The sequence below is a fragment of the Natator depressus genome, chromosome 9, assembly GCF_965152275.1.
Source record: "Natator depressus isolate rNatDep1 chromosome 9, rNatDep2.hap1, whole genome shotgun sequence".
In the NCBI taxonomy this organism is placed as follows: domain Eukaryota; kingdom Metazoa; phylum Chordata; order Testudines; family Cheloniidae; genus Natator; species Natator depressus.
Window position 1 is genome coordinate 47,128,991 of NC_134242.1, and position 24,621 is coordinate 47,153,611.

General features: G+C 43.5%; 1 protein-coding gene across 1 annotated transcript in view; it reads right to left on the reverse strand.

Moving 5' to 3' along the window:
• Positions 1 to 24,621, reverse strand: part of INPP5D (inositol polyphosphate-5-phosphatase D) — an 81,316-nt gene that overhangs the window by 51,326 nt on the left and 5,369 nt on the right. Inside the window, exon 3 of the mRNA XM_074964052.1 lies at positions 19,848 to 19,911. Coding sequence (XP_074820153.1) covers positions 19,848 to 19,911 — 64 coding nt within the window. The remainder of the gene's footprint in view (positions 1 to 19,847; positions 19,912 to 24,621) is intronic.

Here is a 24,621-nt window from a genome sequence, read left to right on the forward strand (position 1 = left end):
ATTGACTTGTTCTTCATTGACAGGACTTTCATTATGTGATTTTTTTTCCCCTCTCAGGAAAATCATTCCTAGAATTGATCATTCATAAGACTGGCGTTTGTAAAATCAAGGTTATACTGTACATCGCAACAGATGCATATGTTAAAAAAATCCCTACCAAACCAAGACATTCCACTGCACACACTTCTAGTCACGTTGTTTGATGCATTGCTTGAAGGCGCTTAGATACTATGGTGACGGGGCACGGTATTCAAGAATCTAGATTGAACAGAAGGTCTATAATTCAGCTCCCTGTCCTGCTGGGATCCTGAGTAGTCCCAGGTTTCAGAGTAACAGCCGTGTTAGTCTGTATTCGCAAAAAGAAAAGGAGTACTTGTGGCACCTTAGAGACTAACCAATTTATTTGAGCATAAGCTTTCGTGATCTACAGCTCACTTCATCGGATGCATAAAGTGGAAAATACAGTGAGGATGTTTTTATACACACAGACCATGAAAAAAAGTGAGGATGTCTTTATACACACAAACCATGAAAAAATGGGTGTTTATCACTACAAAAGGTTTTCTCTCCCCCACCCCACTCTCCTGTCAGAGTAACAGCCGTGTTAGTCTGTATTCGCAAAAAGAAAAGGAGTACTTGTGGCACCTTAGAGTCTAACAAATTTATTTGCGCATAAGCTTTCGTGAGCTACAGCTCACTTCATCGGATGCAGTAGTCCCAGAGACACTGGTCTGTTGCTGATAGACTGGGGCTGTGTCAGAGAACTGCAGAGCTGAAGAGTAAGAAATGTCACAGATTAAGAAATAAAGAAAGCATTATGCAATCTGTAGCTATGTTCAGTCTCGTGTTCAGGTTTCTGGAGAGGCTCATCTGAACGCTGGCCTAACCATTCCCACTGCCAAAGGGCAAGGAACATATTGCTGGGACATATGATGTTTCAAGTCACACCTGAATTTGTGGAAAAGGATCACAGGTTGGAGAGGAAAAGCAGAAGTAATGTACTCCTGGCACTAAGTTTCTAAGCATCTGGGCTCCAAAGAGCATTAGAAAAATAATTATAGACTTTACACTTTGAACAAACCTCCATGGGAGAACGGAGCTGCATAGCCAGGGCCAGTCAGAGGGAAATATTAACTTCATATAATCTGTTCTGGTTTTTGAAATGAGGAACAGAAATGAAAACGGGCAATGCAAGCAGAAGTGAGTGATCTACAGCAGCCGAAAACAAGGTGGGACTGTATGAGTTATTTTTAGCATGCACACATGCACCTCTTCTCCCCACTCTAATATACACACACAGTTTACCAGGCAGATTCAAACTGATGTTCATCACCTGTGATTCCCTCTTCAAACCCTTCCACCATTCCTCTTTGCCCAGGATTGTGCTAACTTCTTCAAGGAGAAGATCAATAAGAACCAATATGACTTTTCTTTTCATCCCTCCTTCCAAAACTCTTTCCTCCTTCTCCCCAGACACACACTTGAAGGTCTCTCACCTACTTTTAACTCCTCCATCTGTCCCTTTGGGTCTAGACCTCCTGGCCTTCTTTACCCTTGTTTTCCCTCCTTCTTTCTATAGGCATCTTCTTGTATCTCTCATCCTCCAAAAAACTACCCTCCATCCTACATGTCTTTTCAATCACTGTCCTATCTCCCCTCTCCTCTAAGCTCACTGAAGAACTGCTTATATCTACTGTCTCTAGTCACTCTTGGATCTTGGAGTCAAAGGAAGCAGACTCCCTAGTATACACTCTGGCATTGCAGAAAGGAGGGCATTGGACGCACTGCCATACAGTCTAATGTAGCTTCTGTCATTTCCACTCTATGGAAACGAAAGTCTTTAATGACTCGTTCCTGGCTAAATCTCATGGCCAGTATTTCAACCTCATCTGCATCAAGGCAGCTATACCACTGCTGATCATTTCCTCCTCCTCAACATCCTGTCTTGTCTTGGTTCTCCGATCTCTCTGACTGCTCCTTCAACAGCATTTTTCGCAGTTCCTCTTTCCTCCTTCCTTTCCTCCCTTCTCTGTGAACATCTCATAGGGCCCTGGCCTTAGACCCCTCCCACATCTTATCTCTGAGTGACTTAAGCTTGCCAGTGCTGCCAAAATGGCTTGGCATAGAGGCTCCGAAACTAGCCTTACTGAGAATGCCTTTTAAGTATTTCTGAGGGTATTAGTGGAGAGATTATGAAGACATATAAGGAAAATGGCTTTTCATATACAGAACCCAATGCAAGCTGGGCACAGAAGGGGCTAACTAGGGGCTCTCTACTGGGGTTCTGAATTTTGGTTGGCTGTATTCCTGGAGGTTTCATCACATGACAGACATAATCTTTAATTAAAGATTAACCTTTAATTCCTGGAGATTCCAGGACAGTCCTGGAGGGTTGGCAACCCTAGTCTTTACAGCAGTGCTATAAATAGAAAGCACAGGATGACTGGGGCCCTGAGAGAAAGGGGAAGTGTTCCCTCTCCATAAACCCAGGCCAGTTAGCAAGGAGGAACTGGAAAACTGAGCATCTTATTATATTGCTTAAGGCCAACTGTTTCTAAGCTTGGTGCCTCAGGAGTAGCCTGATTTTCAAAGTAGAGGAGAACTTGCAGCATCAGTGCAAGCTGAATATCAGGCCACTTCCACTGAGGTGCCAAAAGTATTACCAGGAGAAGATTACTTCCTTTAGGCACCTGGTTTGGAAAATGTTGGCTTAAAACATACTAAGTTAGCCAGGTGAAACTAACCAGCTCATTAGACATTTCTCAAGCAGCCTTTTGCATCTCATTCAAATAAGCATTGACGTTTGTTTCAGGAACTGAAGTTAGTGCCTCATAGATGGTTGATAAATGCTTTATCTAAGGCTTGGTCTACACTACAGACTTACGTCACTATAACTACGTCGCTCAAGGGTGTGGAATTGAGTGACAGTTATACCAACCCAACTCCTGGTGTAGACAGCGCTACGTTGACAGGAGGGCTTTTCCCATCGACATAGCTACTGCCTCAGGGAGGTGGAGTACCTACACGGATGAAGAAGCTCTCCTGTCAGCACAGATAGCACTGTATGCGTAGACAAGTCCTTTTAAAACATCTTGTTAGCTCTTCAGAAAAAGTCTCTGTTGTTCAGGTTGAAACTTGTGCTAAGCCTTTATTAAGCAATTTTAGGAGGATTTCTCAGTAACTTGACTTTAGACAGGAGTCACAGCAGGGAGTAACAGCTACTTCCCAAGCCAGCCATAAGCATGATCTATTTTAACACAGCTTTGGGGGCCCGGAGAAACAAGATGCTAAGTGGACAACATGGACTGAGGGGTAGGCTGGAGGGGCTGGAGGACCCCATGGAGGAGTGGGCAGCTGCGGGACCATGGGGTAAGGGGTGGACTCTGATGATTGGAGAAAAATTGAGGGCAGATGGGAGTGAGGAGGGAATTCGGGGGGCTGGATGACTATGAGGTGAGGGGTCTTCGGGGCAGCAAGCAGGTGAGCTGAACATGGGGATAAGGGGGAGAGGTGAAGGAACGCGGAGGGTTGGGGGGTCTGCAGCCTGGTAACACATGCAGCAGCCTCTGAGGACCAGCTAGGACCTAGGAGGGACCTGCTGCCTCCAACAGAGGAGTACTTCACGTGAGGAACCTTTTTAATTACTGCTGGGGACTGTATAGAGGCTTCTGCCTGGGTTGGGGTGTGGATTTTAGGGTGCCCTGAAATGAAGAGAATGGATGGTGGTTTGGGGGTTATCTGGAAGCCAGAACCAGGGGAGGGGAACAATAAGAGTTGTAGAGGTAAATGATGGAGCCTGTGGCCCTTGGAGAATTTTTTTTGGGGGGGCGAGAGGGAGGGCAAGTACAAGGTGAATGGCCCATGCCATTTCTGAAGCATGGAAGCTGGATGAACACTATTCATGACATATTTCATGAATGGTTTGGTCCTGAAACTACAAGGGTGGCTTATTCAAAGCTGAGTTTGATCTAATGCCTTTTTCTATGTGAAATTTGAGACTAAAATGTTGGAAGTTAATCACTGCTAAATTAGGAGAATGAGAGTACCTGATTTGACTTCATAAGATCTGGAAGAAGCAATTGTTGGCCAATGGGAATAAGGAATTATAATAACCTACAGAAAAGTCAGTGTATAACTTTTAAAAAATCACTTTTAGCTCTTCTGAAGGCCAACTGGATGGAAATTGGATGTACATATCACTAAACAAAAGACAAACTAAAAGACTAACAACCACACTGTCAATGTGAGAAAAATTCCATCTAGCTCTTTAGAAAGTAACTGAAGGACACCAGTCTTCATTGGCCCTACCACCCATTTCATTAGCTGAAGAGCAAGCTTGACCTGGAGAGAGATCGTATGTGAATGTTTGTCATTGTTACCATGCTTCATATCTTCTTATAGAAAAGAATTCTTGCTAAATGAGAGAGCATTCTGCTCTGCTTTTCACATGGCTGTAAATGAAGCAGTTGAGCAGGTTCAACATCCACTTGCCTAGTAGAAGAACACTGAAGTGTGTGTGTGTTTGAAGCCAGCTGTATCGATAATTGCTGAAAATAATTCATTTTAGTTAGAGATGAGCCCAGATCCAAATACATGCACCTCACAGTATTCCAAATTATGGGTGAGGGCTAGATCTGAATGTAGCTGTGGATCCAAATTGCATCTGAGACCTGAAGTGTGCAAGTCCGTACTGAGATCTAACCTCCTCCCAGATCTGGTTTTCACAATCCAGGCCCAGAAGCATAACTTCCACCATTTGGAAAGACAGAGCCTTTTACCCATGCAAACTTTAAATGATTAACGTTTGCTAAATATGGAACTTAAAGCACTTGGGCCTAATTTTTCAAAAGAGACTAGTGGTCTTGAGTGCCCAAATTGAGTCACCTTAAAAGGGCCTCATTTTCAGAGGCCAGTTGTTCAGCACTTCTGAAAATCAGGTTATTGAAAATCTTCCTCTCCATTATTCCTCATATTCCACCCAGGCCTCATCCTGCCACCTCCTAAGGACTGGTTAATAGTCTCTTTATAGGCCCTTGTAAGATATAGCAGAATTGTGCAATTTTCAAAGTAAAGTCTTCATGTGAAAGGCCTTAAGGTTGCAGTGAAGTCCAACTAACGCCCCAAAGTAATATTTACCTGTCTTTATACTACCATCCCACTCAATATATACCCTTTGCCTAAAATTTGCCAAAATATAAGCAAAGGTCAAAATAATAACTTATACATTTCCTATTTCAGGGACCCAATTCAGTATGCTATAACACAATGCTCACTAAAAAGCCATATGTTAATTGCTAGACATCTAGTTAATATAGTTAAAAATACAAACTGCCAAGGTCTACATGTGGTTACGTAAATCTACAATATTATGTAATCAGCACATTCTATAACACCGAACAGATCAATCATTCTAATTCTATTCATTAGGATGTTCCTCTACTCCACCAACACATTGCACTATGACAAAACTCACAGAAATCAAACATAACCATAATGTTCCCGGAGACTGGATTTCTCTTAACAGTTTTACACATTTAATGAACGAGGTAAAAAATCAATATATTACCATTACAGAACAAACCAAGGGAGCGGTGTTACGTTTGAGTGGGTGGTATAAATCAGATGAGTGGATAGTGTGTGAGCAAGGATTCTTCAGCAGTGTGGAATTAGCTAGATTCTTTAACTGTTTATTTGCAGACAGCCTAATGTTTGGGTAGAGTTTTTATATAATAAAGTATAAGTTTTTGAGTGTCCTGGACTCTGTTGCAACATTTCCAGTCTTAGCCCTTCTAAAACTACGTTTTTGTTTGTCTCACGATATTTGCTGGTTCACTTAATGCTCCAGCTCCTGGAGTCATGTGATTAAATGGGAATCGCAGCTGCCTTAAAAAAAGTAAGTTTCTAGTCCTCGTGGCTGCAGAGAAAAGCTTGAAAACTTGAAGCCTACACTCAAACACCAGAAGGCAAATAAAAAGAACCCTAACTTCAATATTTTTTAAATCTCCTGATTTTTAGGCCAATCATGATTTTTGCAGGGCCTGACATGATTTTCTGAGTACATGGTGTTGGCAATAACTGAACTAGAAAAGCTGTTGTAGGTCACTGTTATCTGCTCCTCTGTGGGTATTTTAAATGGCATATCTGTATTTATTTCTTCAGCAGAGTAAGTTCATTTTGAAAAATGGTAAATATGTCATTACAGAACATGCTGCTGGCTTCAGAATTCCTGAGAACAGAGATAATGTGTGTGTACACACATAACCATAGCATGGGCCAGGTTCTGTCCCCCACTCCATTTACTGAGGTGCTCCTCTACCCAGGGCTGAAGCCAGACAGAAAATAAGGAAACCATAACAAATCCCCTAAATACGTTCCCCACCCTATCTGCTGTATTGAACGGATCTCAACCGCAGCACAGAATCAGGCCCTAAATTGCACAACCAAAATTACTATTTAAAATACACAATGGAGAAGAGAACTTATGAGGTTAAGGAAGTCAGAATTACTGAAGACATACTGCTCCCTAAGAAAATTATGTAAGTACTCTAGATGTATGTGCATATAAAACAGGATTCATGGTGTCTAACATTTTAGAAAATACTGTTTGTGTTAGTATTTAAGAAATAGCATGGGACTGAATAATTCAAAACTATATGGTAATGCAGATGCACAAGAGGTGCAGAGGTAAATTTACAATTTCCTGTCTTCAGTGTGCGTAATTTCTCAGCCTTAAAGTTGCAGTACTTTCTCTATCTTAACTCCTCATTCCCTAAGATAATCACTTGTGGCAAGTTTTCTGTGGTAACAAGTAAGTCAGGGTGAAATCGATCTTTTTTAATATAAAAGTTTCATTAAGTCTATCTTTAGCAAAATAAATTAATCTCACTTTCATATATAAGTTTTGCAGCTTTGCATACTGACTAGATCTTGACTTTCTGAAGACCGAGGGCCCGATTCTGCTCTCGCTGAAGTCCAGGATCAGTTTGGTCATTGGTTTGGATGGGTGCAGAATTCCTGTGTCTTTCCAGGATTGTCAGTTTATGTGATAAAAATGGAACCTGCCATTTTTCATAGAGCCTACACGTGGGTCCAATCTTGCCCTTAGCTCCCACTGAAGTCAAACAATATGCAGCACCTCATAGGATTGGGCCCATAATTTCCAATCACCAGTTTTTAATCAAACAGATGAGTTCAACAATTTTGCATCTATAACAATGAGCCAAATCCCACAGTCCTTAATGCCAGGAAGTCCCCTTGGTTCAGGTCTCATTGCATGCTGTAGGGATTGGCACAACGCAGATCACAATAGAATTGTTAGTCAGAATGACAAAACTGCTGCCGGTTCGTATGCAGTCCTTGCTCTCTGTCTGCAAAGTGCTCACAAGGGACCTGGCCATGCATTCTCTGCAAACCAGAAACTGCTCCTGACGTCAGTGACAACAGCAATGCCACAAGGAACGCAGGAACTGACCCAAGTTAACACTCTAATCAGATCACGCTAGATGGATCTGCCGCCATACATATACACTGACGGAACATGGTAGAGAATGGAGGGAAGGGTGACACAGTAGCTGCTCAAGGGCACTCTGAGCAGAGTGTCCAAGGACTGAATGAGCATGGACAGTGAATTTCCCTTAAGGAGAGGGGAGAGTATTGCTGTCAGGGTGATATGAACAAGCTGTCCTGCCACTGTGCATGTTCAGCTGATAGAGGATTTGGGTCTGTCTGGTACCTTTCACAAACACTAAGTTCACATGTAAACATGGGACGGTCCAGCCCTTTCCCCTATACTGTTTTTGGATATGGGTGACAGGATGGAGGTGGGCAGTGCTGGGAGGAACTCTAGCATCTCTCATATCTTCAGCAAGCTGAGTCCCCAGAACGCTGCAAATACGCTGCTGGATTGGTATAAAGAATAGTATCCAGGTCTGCAGAGCCTGGGGAGGCTGATATTTCCACAGTGCCACCAGAAGGCCATGCAGAGACATGGTCAGGGAGCACTGTGGGGAGTCGGCGCCACAGGAAGTCCTGCCCATAAGACCCAGAGTGACAGTACCTTGCCACCTTCTAATTGGTCAAGTGTCTCTACTTAACCCCAGGGGTTGCCCCAGGAAGTTGTCTGGACAACCACACAGACCTTGGCCTGCTGCAGCGCCAAACTTCACTTCATCACCTGATCTCTGGTCTCTGACTCCAGCTTGACTTTGATCCCGATTTCTGCCTCTTGATTCTAACCTAGTGCTACCTCTGATCTCTGATCCCAGCCTGACTCTGACCCTGACTCTTGTTTACGGGACCTGCCTTTGCAATTCCTTCATCTTCATCCTGTCCCTGGTGGGCAGACCTCAGCCCGGCTGTGACCACTCGGCAAGACCGCGCACCCCCCCGGTCCCTTACACCTCTGGCTTGAGCTTCATTTGGTGTGCAGAGAGTCACAGTTTCTGGCCTGTTTATGAACTGCTCACACATGGTGTCATTCGTTTCCTGTTACATTTAGTCCTGCTATCAGAGCAGATGCTCAAAATTCACTTGATACAAAGCTAGGGACGAACCCTACAGTCCACATACATCCAGAACTCCCACTCAACTCAGTGACAGCTGAGAGTGATCAGGTTCAGGCCCCTCCCTAGCAAAAAATGATGGAAAATCCTGTATTATTAGAGGGAAAAAACACTTCCTGCAACGGTGAGTTGGTATGAATTAATGCAATGCTCATGCTCATGCACGATGTCAGATCATTAGAATGGGAAACTGAAGTCCTGTGTGTATCCAGAGAACAAGTAAGGCAGCAGGATATCCATGTACTATATCTTTAAATCTGTAGCAGGAAGTCAGGCAGCAGGGTAGCTGGAGAAAGTGAAACAGAGAGAGAGAGACACACACACACACAGACAGGCAGAGATGACATGAAGAACACCTTTATTCACATAAAATCACATTAAAAACTATTTAAAATGTTATACAAGTACAATATATACACCAAAAGATATGAAAAAAATAAAGCAACACACATCTTTAAACGAGCATTAAACACGGCTCATTACAGCATCGTCATCACCAAATTCAAACGATTGTTAACACACCAAGTCAACCGAAAAGTGTCCAGGTTATGTGTCCATTTATAAAAGGTGTAATCAGTTTGCTGCCAGGCCACAATCAGTGCATAGAACAGCCCTAGCACATTACATCGCTCTACCTTGGCCATTCGGTTCTGGTGAGATTTCAAAATGGCTAGTTTTTGCCTGACCCATCAAAAAGTTAGCCAGGCAGGAAGCTCACTGAATGCGAGCCGGTTTCAGAGTAGCAGCCGTGTTAGTCTGTATCCGCAAAAAGAAATGCGAGCACTGTATCTCTAGAACAAACAGGGGCTTAGAGAAAACCAGCCCCAAACCACTGAAAAGCGACTACAAAAAAAAAGGAATCAAACGGGGACAATGCAGGAAAAAATGAAACACTGTGTCTGAAGCCCAACAAAAAGTCACCCAGGGCCAGGGGCATCCTCCAGGCTGTATTAGGGAGATCACAGAGGATGGCATAATGCTGCACCTTGGCACACATACCACAGAGCGGCTTCTTGGCCCTGGTTGCAAAAGGAACATTCACCAAACCCTCCCAGGACAACAATCTGCCTGGTTGCACAAGGATCTCACCAATAGGAGAGACAGCTAGTGAGGGGAACACAGGATTCTGCCTGGATGATCAATCCCTGCAATAACTTTCTGCAAATACTGAGCAGCCTGCTGAGGGAGCGCTGCCTTCTCCAACAAATGCACAGAGGGGATTCTGGCCTGAACAGCAAGAGCTGTTGCTGACCTCCAGCTTGCCCAACTAGGAACAATCAGGTGAGCCAGCCTGGTCAACACAGCCTGAGTAAAGGCAGAAAACAGGTTCCTGGAGGAGAGAGCTTCAGCGGGAAAAAGTGAGTTAAAAAACAGCGACTCTTCCAAGAGCCATAAACTGGAAACTGCCTGGTCCAGGCAGGCACTTCGCAGAAGTCATCAGGCATTAAAATACCAATATAGAATGGGGGCAAATCTAGACTCTGTAATCGACCAGGTCCCATCACAAATAGGTGAGTGTCAAAGCCCATCACCCCCAGCACAATGGAGGAGAGAGAAGGCAAGGGACTTCCAGGTCAGTGGGGAGTCAGAGTACAGCAACCGCTGAACGAACTGGAGACAAAAGGCTGCCACTTTGCTGACTAAATCAGTGAGCCCCTCGCCCCTTCATCTAATGGCAGGAACAGCAAAGCAGGGCACAACCAGCAGTAAATATTCAAAAAAATGGTTACTATGCCTCTGTATCCAGCCCAAAAGGCCCAGGGGAGGATCCAGATTCAGTAGCCGATGCCACAATACCAAGGCCACAAGATTGTTGGCAGTCAAAAGAGTCCAAGAAGAAGCCAGTGTCATTTCTGCAGGCGACCTTACACATTCTCCTCTACCTCCTCCCAGTTCCTTAACATGGATTATTCAGATTCAAAACCACACCCCCAACACTTTAATCGCAGACGTTCCCCATTGCAATTGTTGGGGCAACACAGGGGGACTGCTGCGCTGCCAAGAGCCCAGTAAGATCAAATTGCTCTTAGCCCATTTAATGCAGGCAGAAGAGGCCTGGTCATACACTTGTAAACGAGTGCAAAGCATTTGCACGGCCCTGTCAGATGTTATGAAAACTGAGATATCATCAGACAGGTGAGCTGGGAAAGCATCCGGCACCCCTGGCACAGAACAGCCAGTCACACAGCTTTGTGGATGTGCAGAAATGGCTCTAACTTAGAGCATACAACATCCCAGACTGAGGTCATCCCTGATGGATGCCTCTGTGAACTGGGAAGCCATGGCTAAGACCCCCACTAATATTTAGGACACTAAAATCATTATGGTACAATAAAGAAATATATGCCGTGAACACTGACCCAATCCCAAAAGATAACTATGGTGAACTCTATCAAAGGCCTTCTCCTTGCCCACTGAAACAAGCCCCACATCCAGATTACAAAGTTTGGTTAACAGTAAAAACATCATGAATTAAAATCAAATTATCCAAAACACAGTGGCTAGGAATAAAATATATGTTTGATCAGGGTGTGTCAAAGAGTCCAGACAATCCTTGAGCAGGTTACAGCCCTGAATAAAATCTTATCATCAGAGCAGAGAAGGGAAATAGGGCTCCAGTTCCATAAGTCACAAAGATCCCCATTTTTGTGCAGCAGGGTGATCGCTGTCCTGTGGCGATGGAGGGGCAGCTCCTCCTCCCGGATACACTCCAGGACCACTAGAAAAAAGTCAGGATTGATAAGATGCCAAAAACACTTGTAAAATTTAGATGGCACCCATTGATACTTGGGGCCTTGCCAGTCAAGAACTGCTGACCTGTAACAGAGAGCTGTTGCAGTGACAGCAGGATGTCCAGCCCTGCAGTTCCTCACCAGTCAGCAGGGAGTAACCCCTAGGGCAGTGCCTCCAATAGCCAGCACATCCCAGGCCTCAGGTGAGTACAGAGCTCTGTAGAAAGAAAGAGCTGCTTTCTGGATCTCTGAAGGTCAGCCGTCAGATGACCACCCAGCAGCCGTAGGCAAAAAGATCTGCTGATGATCCGTAGACTTTCTCCAAACCAAAAAAGAATCTTGTGGGAGGATCATTGTCATGCAGCTGAGTAAAATGGGCCCGAACAAGGGCTCATTGCACCTTCTCTTTCAACAAGCATCTCAGGAGTCAGTACTTTTCAGTGAAGGTTTGGTGAATCTGCACTGGGTTACTCCCATCAAAGTTGCCATGAAGGCCCAAGATGTCTCATTCCAGGGCACTCACGGCCTGATGCAAGGACCATGTGGCAGCCTGGGTAAGCTGCAAGCAGAACAGTTGAATCTGGACCTTCCCAACACCCCACTGCTGTCTCAGGGACTCAGACAGGGGTTTGTGCTGCTGACAATGCTCCCAAAACACAGTTAACACAATTCAAGTCCTGTAATAATATGGCATTAAAGTGGGAAGCACTGGCAGGAAGAGAGAGAGAGACGCACTGACAGAGACAGAATGATGATCGGCCAAGTAAGTGGGAGAAGTAGAGGAGTGAACAAACATTCATGGTACAAAAATGATCCAGTTTAACCCCTGAGATGAAGTTGGGAGTAGCTTTCAGCCAAGAGTCCTAACATCCCTTGATGTCCCAACGCCCTCCCCACTATGCTGGGTCCCACATTCTTACCAGGGGCCGCTGAGCCAGCAATACATGGGCAGGAACCCCTCAAGTGACCAGGGTCTCCACACAGGAAACATTTCATATTTTCAGAGGTAGCAAACACTGCATAATCTGCTCCATCTATGTGGTGCTTTAACATCAGGTTCAAGGGCTGTTCAGGGTTATTTAGAACCACACCCACCTGGCGCTGGAATTACATAACATGGCTCACACTTGGGTTCTTGCAGCCCAACATACTCATCCTGACAGCAGAAACTATTTTCTCACAATGGGAAAGATCAGACACTAGGGTCACTGAGAAGGAAGGGGGGGGAGCATTGGAAAAGCTACTTTAGTAGCAGGAGTAAACAAGGGAAAAACTGGAACAAAAGACTCCTTGACCCAGAGTCCTTCCTGTCCCAAATTATTCACAAACCACTCCTGGGCCAGGAAGATTACTATAGATTTACTCATTTGAGTGGCAGATTTTATATTAGCACAGCCAATAACCTCACCTAAACTCAGCAACACTTCCTCTAGGGTGCAGGAGACAGTAGGCACACACTGACCGCCACACTTGCAAGTCAAACCACTAAACCTATCTAAAGTGGACCCCATGGAGAACCCACACACACACACCGCCGAAGAAAAAGGCGGTGGGGACAACACCACTAAAACAAAGGAATTGCAAATAACACAACAAAAACAAACCCAGACTATCAGAAACCCAACTAGTGCACACAGCACACACCAAACACAGCCTCACTCTCAGAAACTCCCACAAGAGAGTAGGTTTAGGGATAATCATGTTTCCCTAATTATTCTAACAGAGTTCCTTGTTCAGTATGAGATGAAAGCAACTCTTTCTGTGACACTTCACCATTGTCACATGACAGGGAGAACGGCAATGCAAGCTTCCAAATGCTCAGTCCTATTCTGGAGGGAGCCCCTTTAGCAATGAGTTCATAGTTCAGTCTCCATGCCTTTTCGATCCTTGGCCTGTCTCCAGAGTCTGCCAACAAGAGTACCAACTGCGACAGCAGTTTTTGTGATGGTGACACTCATTCAGTAGGAACTAAAATGAGACCAACTCCTCTCAGATACAGTGGTACTAAGTAAGGGCCTGACCCAGCCAACCCTTACTATTAGGTATTCACTACAAATGTCACCTGAAATGATATCTGGCGGCCACTGAAGCAATACTAACTTTTTAGCGTGCGTTACGTTCACCCAAAGAGGACAAGAGCCAACTGTAGCCATCTGGCTTACAATGACAAGGCTACTTATTCTATTTGATCTTGTCATTAAATGGTATCTCCCAGCAATGCTAGCCTTCTTGGTGCACTCCAGATTGCATACTAATACCTGATATTTCGATAGAGTTTTATATAATCAAACCACTGTGTAGACATTAATTAAGCCTCACAACACCCTCCTGAGCAAGATAAAAATGTAAAGAGCTTTATGTGCTGTAAAACAGCCTTCATTTTAAAATGTGGGGTGGGGGGGGGCAGGGTGCTGAAATACATTGCCATATGCAGGATGTGGTTCTGGGTCTCCCAAACCAATGAGGCATCGGAGACCAGAAAATGACACACACAAGTCAGCAGTCTCAAGAGAGGAAGAAAAAGAGACACTCATAATTTTTTAATTTTTTTTCACTTTCTGTTTGATGTGGCTTGGCCATGTATCTCATAGGGCACCCTGAATACTCTCTGACACTAGGAGATTATGTGCAAGGCATTCTCAGATGTCACTTGCCCAATTTGGCTCCAGATATGACAGCCTAGAGAGGGTAGAGGGAATTTTATATCTATATCTCTCCTGCCCTTAAAGGGGGCCAGGGAAATATTTTTAGTCTTAGCTGAGAGCAACAAAGAGCCCTCATCTGTCTCTGCCCCAGACAGCTCTGCTAACATAAAGGCAAAGTTATGTTTGTTCATTCACAAAGAGCAACCAGTACATCAACCATGGACACCAGATAGCTCATTTCACAATTTTCCCAAAATAAAAACTCACACAGATTTTAATGGGCACCACAGCATCTATGGGAAGCTGGGTTAGCAAACTGTTGTAAAGCTAAAAAGAAAAGAAGTACTTGTGGCACCTTAGAGACTAACCAGTTTATTTGAGCATGAGCTTTCGTGAGCTACAGCTCACTTCATCGGATGCATAGCATATCGTGGAAACTGCAGAAGACATTATATACACACAGAGACCATGAAACAAAACTTCCTCCCACCCCACTCTCCTGCTGGTAACAGCTTATCTAAAGTGATCATCAAGGAGGGCCATTTCCAGCACAAATCCAGGTTCTCTCACCCTCCCCCCCCCCCCCCCCAGACACACATACAAACTCACTCTCCTGCTGGTAATAGCCCATCCTTCTTTGAAACCTCTCTTTATAATGCGCATGATAATCAAGGTGGGTCATTTCCAGCACTAATCCAGGTTTTCTCACCACCCCCCCCACACACACACCCCCCTCCAAAAACCAAGGAGAGTGAGTTTGTGTGTGTGGTTTTTGGAGGGGGGTGTGTGTGGGGGGGGGGTGGTCTCCCCCCCACACACACACACCCCCCTCCAAAAACCACACACACAAACTCACTCTCCTTGGTTTTTGGAGGGGGGTGTGTGTGGGGGGTGGTGGTGAGAAAACCTGGATTAGTGCTGGAAATGACCCACCTTGATTATCATGCGCATTATAAAGAGAGGTTTCAAAGAGGGATGGGCTATTACCAGCAGGAGAGTGAGTTTGTATGTGTGTCTGTGTGGGGGGGGGGGGAAGGGTGAGAAAACCTGGATTTGTGCTGGAAATGGCCCTCCTTGATGATCACTTTAGATAAGCTGTTACCAGCAGGAGAGTGGGGTGGGAGGAAGTTTTGTTTCATGGTCTCTGTGTGTATATAATGTCTTCTGCAGTTTCCACGATATGCTATGCATCCGATGAAGTGAGCTGTAGCTCACGAAAGCTCATGCTCAAATAAACTGGTTAGTCTCTAAGGTGCCACAAGTACTTCTTTTCTTTTTTCTTTTTACGAATACAGACTAACACGGCTGTTACTCTGAAACCTGTTGTAAAGCTGTTGAAGATATTGAGAGCTGCCAGCAGCTAAGTTATCCTATTGAATAAATACCTGCCACAACTACAAAAATCCTGAAGAAATGTGTCCAAAGGTCTTTCCTGAACACAAAGATAAACTCCTCTCCAAAAATCACATATACTGGAATAGTCAGATGAGTTTAATCTCCCAAGAAACACAAAGAGTTTGTCTAGATAAGAAAAATCAATACGAATTAACTAAAGGTGTACATTTAAGGTAGATTAGTTAAACTGCATTACACCCCCTGTATGGACACTCTCACTCAAAATTAAAGTGGTCTTAATTAGTTTAAGTCTGAATGAGTGTGTCCACAGAGAGGTCTAATGCAGTTTAACTAATCCACTTTAAATGTACACCTTTAGTTAATTCACATTTACTTTCCTGCATGTCCTAGTGTAGACAAGCCCTAAGAAGTGGGTGAAGACAATGCTATTAGATAGATCTAATTAGAAAATGGAAATGAATGCACCTCCCCCATACTCAGAAAGATTAAAACAACTGTCAGAGACAACTTTAAGGGAGTAAGTAGCTTCACATCGTGGAAGAGGGAAAATACCCTAACATTTAGCATCACATGAATGCCATCTATGAAGGTGCAATATATTGTGTCTTTCATATCTGGTATTACCAATAAAGATATCCACTAGATTATGGCCCTGATCCCAAGAGCTGATCTGTACTGGGAAGCCACCTGCACCTGATTAATTTGAAATGGCCTTAGTGCAGGCATAATAATCTACCTGTGCACATTAGATTGCAGGATCAGGGCCTATATTTGTAAGTAACGTACACTGATCTCATCTCATGAGTCTTTCCTCTATCAATTTTAAAAAACAAAACAGACGTTAAAAGATTAAAACAATAGATATGTGTGTTGGCGCTCCTTTGTCATGAGACTGGGACTGACAACTGCTGTACTGATTGCAATGATTTACTCATTCCACTGTATTTTTATACTCTTTATTTAAATGACGGATTTTAAAAAGACTAAGTCACTCCCCTCACTTAATAGATATTACAGCATTGCACAGGTAAGATGTCTTTCTAAATGACGTGAAGCATTTTGGATCAGACAAAAACTGAAGCAGGCAACCAAACATGGATTTGATGCCTGGCCCAGCTAGAGCAATGTGTCAAGATCAGAAGGCAGCAGCACAGAACAGGAGCTTTTTGCCCAGTCTCCGTTTGTTTTGACTATGCAGTTCACTTGACAGAAGAGGGCAAATACCCCTGCTTTATCCCACAGATATAGAATAATGCATATTAAAAATGGGAGTATGCTGTGTTATTGAAAATATGACTCAACAATACAGTGTATTTTAGCCCACCAAAACATACAAAGCTATGTTACCATAATCCCTTTGCCTCCTATAGATCCATCAGAATCCCAACCAATCACGTTACAGATTGAGTGGAATCCCAGAAACTACTTTACACAGACCTTCATGATGATTGGTGACTCCTGTAGAAACCTACTGGATTTCAGCAGATCACTCTCAAGTAGACCCAGTGGAATCTTAGTATCACTAACTGCATCCAGTGACCACTATCAATTGATCCAGTGGACTCGCAGGGATCCCTCCTGACAGAGATCCAGTGGACTTAAAGGCTATGCCCATCCACTGATTCTATATATTTCCCAGTGAGCATTAACCCTCAGAAATCGAGCCACCAAACGAACACCCATTAAACCTGAATCTGGAGCTCGGGGTTTTACTTATCGGACAGAGAAACCTTCCCTGCAGGTTTAATTGTGCGTGGGATGGTGGGGTGTGGTTTTAGTTTGGTGTGCACATTATTTCAAGGCTGGGTGGGTAAATATATATTTTTCATGCTCTTGTTCACGATCATAAAGTGTGTTAGGAATTATGGAGGTGCAATAGCATTTCCCAGGTTAAGGCTGCACAAAGCACTCAAAGCCAGGATTAGATCTCTCTTGTGTATGAATAACACGTCTCCTCCCCAGATATGCAGCCCTCATTCTGAACACAAAGAAGCTTGCTTAAAATATTCAAGTAAACTGCTAATTCATGGATGAGTGTTTATAGTTCACAAGAAGAAAACTGATAAGAACAGTGGAGATAGGATATGGGCAAAAGGTGCAGCAGGGCATGGAGACAGGCTGAGGTCCTGGGAGCTGAGCTGGACGGGGCGCAGGGGAAACAGTTGGAGCTGCTCTGTTTAAAACTTTACACTGTGGGCACACAATGTTCTAACTGATGCTCCAGCTTCTCAAAGCTGGCCGACACCCTCAGGGCTGCTGCTGCTTCGAGTGAAAAGCTTAGAGCGGCAGTCACAGGAACTTGGCATGTTGGTTAAGGCTTTCTCCATGGGATATGCAAAATTTTGGCTCCACATCCCCCCTTTCTGGTTACCCCCCCTGCCCTTTCTAACCCCTCACAGCTAGGTGCCCAGCTCCAGCATTTACTCTGGGGGGTTTTATATATATATAAAATCAGGAAATTCCCATTCCCTAAAACAAACCTTTTATTTAGAGTTAAGGCTCCTTAACTGTATTTCCTCACAACACGCTAAAAAGTAAGGACACCATTAACTAGTCCTGGGTTCTAGTCCCAGCTCTGCACCGACCTGTTGCATGACCCTGGGCAAGCCATTACCACTCTGTGCCTTAGTTTCCCCCCACTTTGTCTGCTTTGTCTAGTTAGATTATAAGCTCTTCAGGCAGGGATCACCTCTCACGAAGTCTGTATCCAGCCCCTATCACAATAGGCCCCCAACCGCAGTTAGGGCTTCTAGATACTATTGTAATATAAATAATTAGGGCTGTCGATTAATCGCAGTTAACTCAGGTAATGTATTAAATATTTTGGAATGTTCTTCTACATTTTCATATATATTGACAAAGAGATTGCACTACAGTACTTGTATGAGGTGAATTGAAAAATACTAATTCTTTTATTTATCATTTTTACAGTGCAAATATTTGTAATCAAATATACACTTTGTTTTCAATTACAACACAGAATACAATATATATGAAAATGTAGAAAAACATCCAATTTAATACATTTAATTGGTATTCTATTGTGTAACAGTGCAATTAAAACTGTGATTTTTAATCATGATTAATTTTTTTGAGTTAATCGCATGAGTTAACTGCGATTAATTGACAGCCCTAAAATACTATTTATTTTGGTTTTTTACAGTGCAAATACTTGTAATCAAAAATATTTGTATTCTGTGTTGTAATTGAAATCAATATATTTGAAAATGCAGAAAACATCCAAAAATATTTAAATGGTATTCTATTATTGTTTAGCAATGCGATTAATTGTGATTACTTTTTTTTAATTGCTTGACAGCCCTATAAATAATAATAGCAACCACGCCCAACACAAGACCAACCCCAAGCACTGATCTATCGCCATCCTGGCATGCAACCACTTCAGTACTCTAATCGCCTCTCTAGCATGCTTATTTTCACTTAAACACCCTTAGTGAACACAGCAAAAATCAAAGTCACACTGCACAAACTTAACTTCATCCTGCCACCTTATTAAACAATGTATCAGGAGTGTACCGATGAAACAGTGCACATGCCAACAATGTGTGTATATAGCTTTCTTTCATTGTATTGCCTGGGTGAGATGATTTTTTTAACAGTCCCAATGTAAACCTAAAGTAGAATCTGTGTTATCCAAGAGGTCCAGCTCAAACAGGGATCTCCTTATGCTAGGCACTATACAACATACAGGCCCAAAGTTCATACTATCTAAATTGGCAAGACAAAGGGTTGGAGAGGGAACAGAAGTGGAATGACCTGTGAAAGGTCACACAACTGGTCACTGACAGTTGGGAACAGAAACCAGCTGAGAGTCCCAACTCACTGAACTAAACTGCCTCTTAAATTCTGAGTCTGTAGTTCACTTTGTATCTCTGCCTGGTGCAAGGTGTGTAGAGATGCTAACTTTGTGATTTTAGGATGCTAATTGTCATTAAGTTATTAAATAACATAGTGCTAGAAGGCTGGAGTTCAGGTCGTTCACTGCAGTCTGACTTTTCAGTTACTTGATGTGTGCACAGTGAGCAGTTGTATTGTTGAATTGAAAGCAGATGTGTTAGAGAGGTTATTAGTGTACTGCTACGGTGGAGTATCGTGGTAGAAGTGGGCTTAGACTTGGAGAAGGAGATTAGTCTTGGGTTCAGTGTGAATGTTGCTTTGATGAATACAGTTAATTGTTTTAGTGTAAGAGCCATGGTGAAACGATACATACATGAGCAATCTTAAGTGTCAGGGCTTGTCTATGCCGGACATCACCACGCGGCAAGCCAGGATATGAATCTAGTTTGTTGTGCAGTAACGTCCAATGTGAAGATTGCTATAGGACACTACAAATTCTGTAGTGTGCTTTGACATACTTTCATTTCAAACGGCAGTAAAGCGAACTGCACTTGGAACTTTTAGAGCACTGTAGTAGGGTCCACATGGGGCTGTAGATTTGCATTCTGGCTGGCTGTGCACTAAAGTCCCATTCAGACAAGCCCTAAGCCAGATACATTTTTGTGGTATGGTGTCTGCATTCAAATATGTCTTACCTGGACAATTAGCTTATTTTCTTTATTGGGTAGAATCCTGTAGGTATAAACGCAATTCCGGAACCTGGAACAGATTGGAGGAGAGGTTGTTAGAACATATCTATGGGGGAATCTTATCATAGCATCATTCCATAACAACAGAAATTGAATGGAAGACTCTGACATAGACTGATGACTTAATAAGAACGGCCATACTGGGTCAGACCAATGGTCCATCTAGCCCAGTATCCTGTCTTCTGACAGCAGCCAGTGCCAGATGTTTAAGAGGGAATAAATAGAATAGGGCAATAATCGAGAGATCCATCCCGTCGTCCACTCCCAGCTTCTGACAACCAGAGGTTTAGGGACACCCAAAGCATGGGGTTGCGTCCTGGACCATCTTGGCTAATAACCATTGATAGACCTATCCCTCTGTGAACATATCTAATTCTTTTTTGAACCCACTTATAGTTTTGGCCATCACATCCCCTGGCAACGAGTTCCACAGGTTGACTATGTGTTGTGTGAAGAAATACTTCCTTTTGTTCGTTTTAAACCTTATGCCTAATAATTTCATTGGGTGATCCCTAGTTCTTTGTGTTATGTGAAGAGGTAAATAACACTTCCTTATTAGCTTTCTCTACACCATTCAAGATTTTATAGACCTCTATCAAATCCCACATTGGTCGTCTCTTTTCTAAACTGAACAGTCCTGTCTTTTTAATCTCTCCTCATTTGGAAGCTGTTCCATACTCCCACATATTTTTGTTGCCCTTCTCTGTACCTTTTCCAATTCAAATATATCTTTTTTGAGATGGGGAGATCAGAACTTCATGCAGTATTCAAGGTATTGGCATATCATGATTTATGTAGTTGCATTATGATATTTTCAGTTTTATTATCTATCCCTTTCCTAATGGTTCCGAACATTCTGTTCACTTTTTTGACTGCCGCTGCATGTTGGGCAGTTGTTTTCAGAGAAATATCCACAGTGACTCCAAGATCTCTTTCCTGAGAGGTAATAACTAATTTAGACCCAATCATTTTATATGTATTGATGGGATTATGTTTTCCAATGTGCATTACTTTTCACAAGGGTTTCAAATATCTGTTCATTTCCTGAGGACATATTAATTAACAAAATCCTACAGTGCTTAAGTTTGGGGGCACTTCATCATCTTGTAGAGGTCACATCAGAAAGTGATGATGGACTCCTCTTCAGAGTGAGTTGTTCAACTCCCCTGCTGGCCAGAAAAAAGAAAACAGCACCTAGTTCTGGCTGCCAGAAGAGTGTGCATGCCCGAAAGGAACGAAAAGGGAGAAATCCCAGACACTAGGCCAAATTCAGAGTTGAATGAGTAAATCAAAGGGTTGGTCTACACACAAACTTGTTTAACTAATTTAAATTGAATTGCAATAGGATATTTTTATTCTGAAGTAAGAGTCCATACAGAGACCTGCACTGAAATAACAATGGGTATGAGTTGAAACTTGATTATTTTAGTGCAAGTAGAACAGCCATAAACCACACTTTCTTCTACCACCTCCCCAGGGTGGACAGTAAAGCAAATTAGACTTACCCTGACTTTGCCCCACTCTGTGGCCTAAACTCATTTGCACCAGACATAGATGAAAACAGAACCGGACCCCTATTTAAAGGGGGTACTCAGTCTTTGTCCAACGAGGGACACATCAACAACTTGTCAAGAGCTGGAAGTCCAACCTGATGGCAGAGCCGTGCAGAATGTGCAGCCTTCCTTGATGGCTGCTGAATTTTGCTGAACTCACATAATGCCTGGGGTGGGGGTGGGGGGCTGCTCCCAGCATGATGGAGGAATACGTGCTTATTTACTTTCCAGTGGTTACAGATGTGATCCAACAGCTCTCAGCACCTGCCCAGCACTAAGTTAAAACACACTCCACAAACTGGCTCTCTACCAACAAAGGACACAAATTTCAACCCCATTTCCCTCCAAAAACTAATCTCAATCCCGTTTTAGCATCCCCAGGGGCAAAACAGATAAGGTTTGCAGCCCATCTCCAGAGGTCAGGAAAGGTGATCTGTGGTCAGCCTTCCTGAGGAGGAGGGTTGGCTGATGCATACCGACATACTTGTCTCCTTTGTGATTTGGTATATATGTTTATTCAAACTAGGCTTTTCTGAATCACATCAAGAGAGAGCGAGAGAGAGATTCCTTAGGGGTTATACAGCCTTGCATTTGGAGTCAGACAGAGCATAAAACCAAGTTACTCATACATTGGGGTGAGATTTTCAATGCTGACTACAGGATTTAGCCACACAGCTCCCTCTGAACCTGGGTTCTTTTAAGCAAGATGCACAAGAATAGAGCTGGAACACCCTTCAGAGCGCAGCGCCACCCCACAACAGGTCTGAGGGCTCATTGCAAAGTGATCTGAGATGTTCACGCACCTACCCACGTCTCTTCAGTGCTCCCAGACCCAGCCAGGGGCAGTTCGTCAGCTATCAGAGCTCCTTTAACGTCAATGGAGCGATGACAGTTGACACCAGTTGGGGATCTCCCTGCTAGGAATGGGATTTGGTTTTGTTTTTATCTGTCAATGCAGAACTCTTCCACCACTTCCTCCTGCAGATATGCAAAAAGGGGCTGAGATGAGAACAGTGATGATTATGTAGCTGATGAGAGAAAATTTGTGTGTATGGAGATTATGAAACTGATAAACAAACCAGCTCAATGACTATCAGGCCATCAAAGCACACTGGGTGCACAATCAGGTGGCAAGCACCGGCTGTCAGAGGTTGTTGTTATATAGTATTAGAGAGATTTAACCAGAGGAACATCTACAGGGAAAGCTAACAAAGGGCTATAAGGTGATATATGAATGGTATGAGTAAAAGTGGCTCTCCCTGTGGGAATCCTCCTTAGCAATCTCATGACTCAGCCATGCACAAATGGAGAATGCCATGAATCAAACAGTCAGCTAACAACCTCCATTTATCTGCCTTGCTTTGTTGTTATAACTTCATTGCTCTTAAGCTTTTAGCTCTTAAGCACCAGGACTGCTCCACAGTTGGTCCTAGATACTTTCACTTTTCACCTAAAAAGATTCTCTTTGACATGTTTCTTAAGAATGTTTTTAGAAAAAGCCACAAGCATTGCTGATCTTGGACATATTGATGGTATATGCAGCACCCATCAAAGCAATTTCCTGAGGCTAAATGTGTCCCAACATGCTTCCTCATCTGTCTCCTAGCTCCCTCCCCTGCACCAACTCCTGAAGGCAAAAGAGGGAAAGGGGAATGAGCACATATTTCCTCTCCTCTTCCAGTGTGGCTTAGGCCTTGCTGCAAATCAGAACTGCTCTTTACTGTGTATATTATGGTAGCAGCTATAGGGCCCAACCACAATCAGGACCCTGCTCTGCCAAGCACTGTACAGATACACAGTGAGATGGGCAACCCCACATAGGAATTCAGCTAATACCAGTGTGGACAGATCACATGTGGTACCCTCAGATACTGGAGAGATATTGGAGGGGATCACAACTCTGCTTGCCTTCTTTCGGACCATCACTGAGCCGATCAGCAACTGATAACAAGGAAAACAAATAACCAGATCTCACTAAGCACTTTTCATCCAGAGAGTTCTAAGTCACAAAGGAAGTCAGCATCATTATGACCATTTTACAGATGGGGAAACTGAGGTACAGAGCTGGCAGTGGCTGGCCCAAGGTCACCTAGCAAAATGCTACTCCTCTACCCAGGAGTAGAACCCAGGGATTTTGGAAGGGGCTTCCAAACTCACGTAGGAGTATTACCTCCTTGGTAACAGGATGCCTCCAAATCCTGTCTGGATGGGCATTTGTCTTTGGCAACATTTGGGTTCCATTCAGGAGGTGTCCCTTTCTCTTGATAGAAGATAAATGCCACAGCTCTATTCATGTCTATAGTCCTGCTATCTCAGCTATCCCTATGCCTTTAAAAGGTGAATTCACAGGACACCACCCAATGGACGTAATGTTTTATGAGAGGTGCAAAATGCTCCAAAACAATCTCTCTACAACCTTAATTTATTACATGTTGTGGGCTATTAAGGTCTTGTCTGACTCTACAGATATTTACAGAAGTACCCATGTCTGGGCTGAAGCAGTGGGAAGTATTTCTATACATGTTCAGTGGAGACAAGGCTCAACAAAAGATCTTCAGTTATTCACGAGGTGGAGGGGACATCTTCCTCCCAAGGACTTTTCAGCATGTAGAATATGCTGCATGGCTTAGCCTCCAATAAGAGGCCAAAGCAGGTGGCAGCATGAAATGTCTTTAGTTGGAGACATGTCCTGGAAAGAGTGGAATTTTCTTTTGTCAGAAGGATCAAGTCCTCTTCATCCACTGTATTCTAATTGGTTTCAGCACCAAAATGAGCTTCTGTACATGCCAGTGCCTTCAGGTGTATGAAGGGAAACCCCTCCCACCTCAAAACATCCGCTCTTTATCACACCCAACACCCCGGCCTTTTCCAGTTTCATTGCCCAGTAGATGAGGGCAATACTGGTCCATCCAGGTCTTGGTGCCTTTGTGCCTTTGTGTTTGGGACAAACTCTCTAAGAGCTGCTAAGTCCTGCAAGGGAGTTTCTTTTTGGGTTTCCTGGAAGAAATCCTTATCGTTGCCAAATGGCTTCACAGTGCTACATCTGAAAAGTTCCGACGCACGAACTTCCAGCCTAGTGATTTTGCAGATATTCGTTAGCGCTGCTTTCAATTGGTACATGATCTAGAGCCACTGTATCTGGTCTTTAAAATAGTGATTTTCCTAGA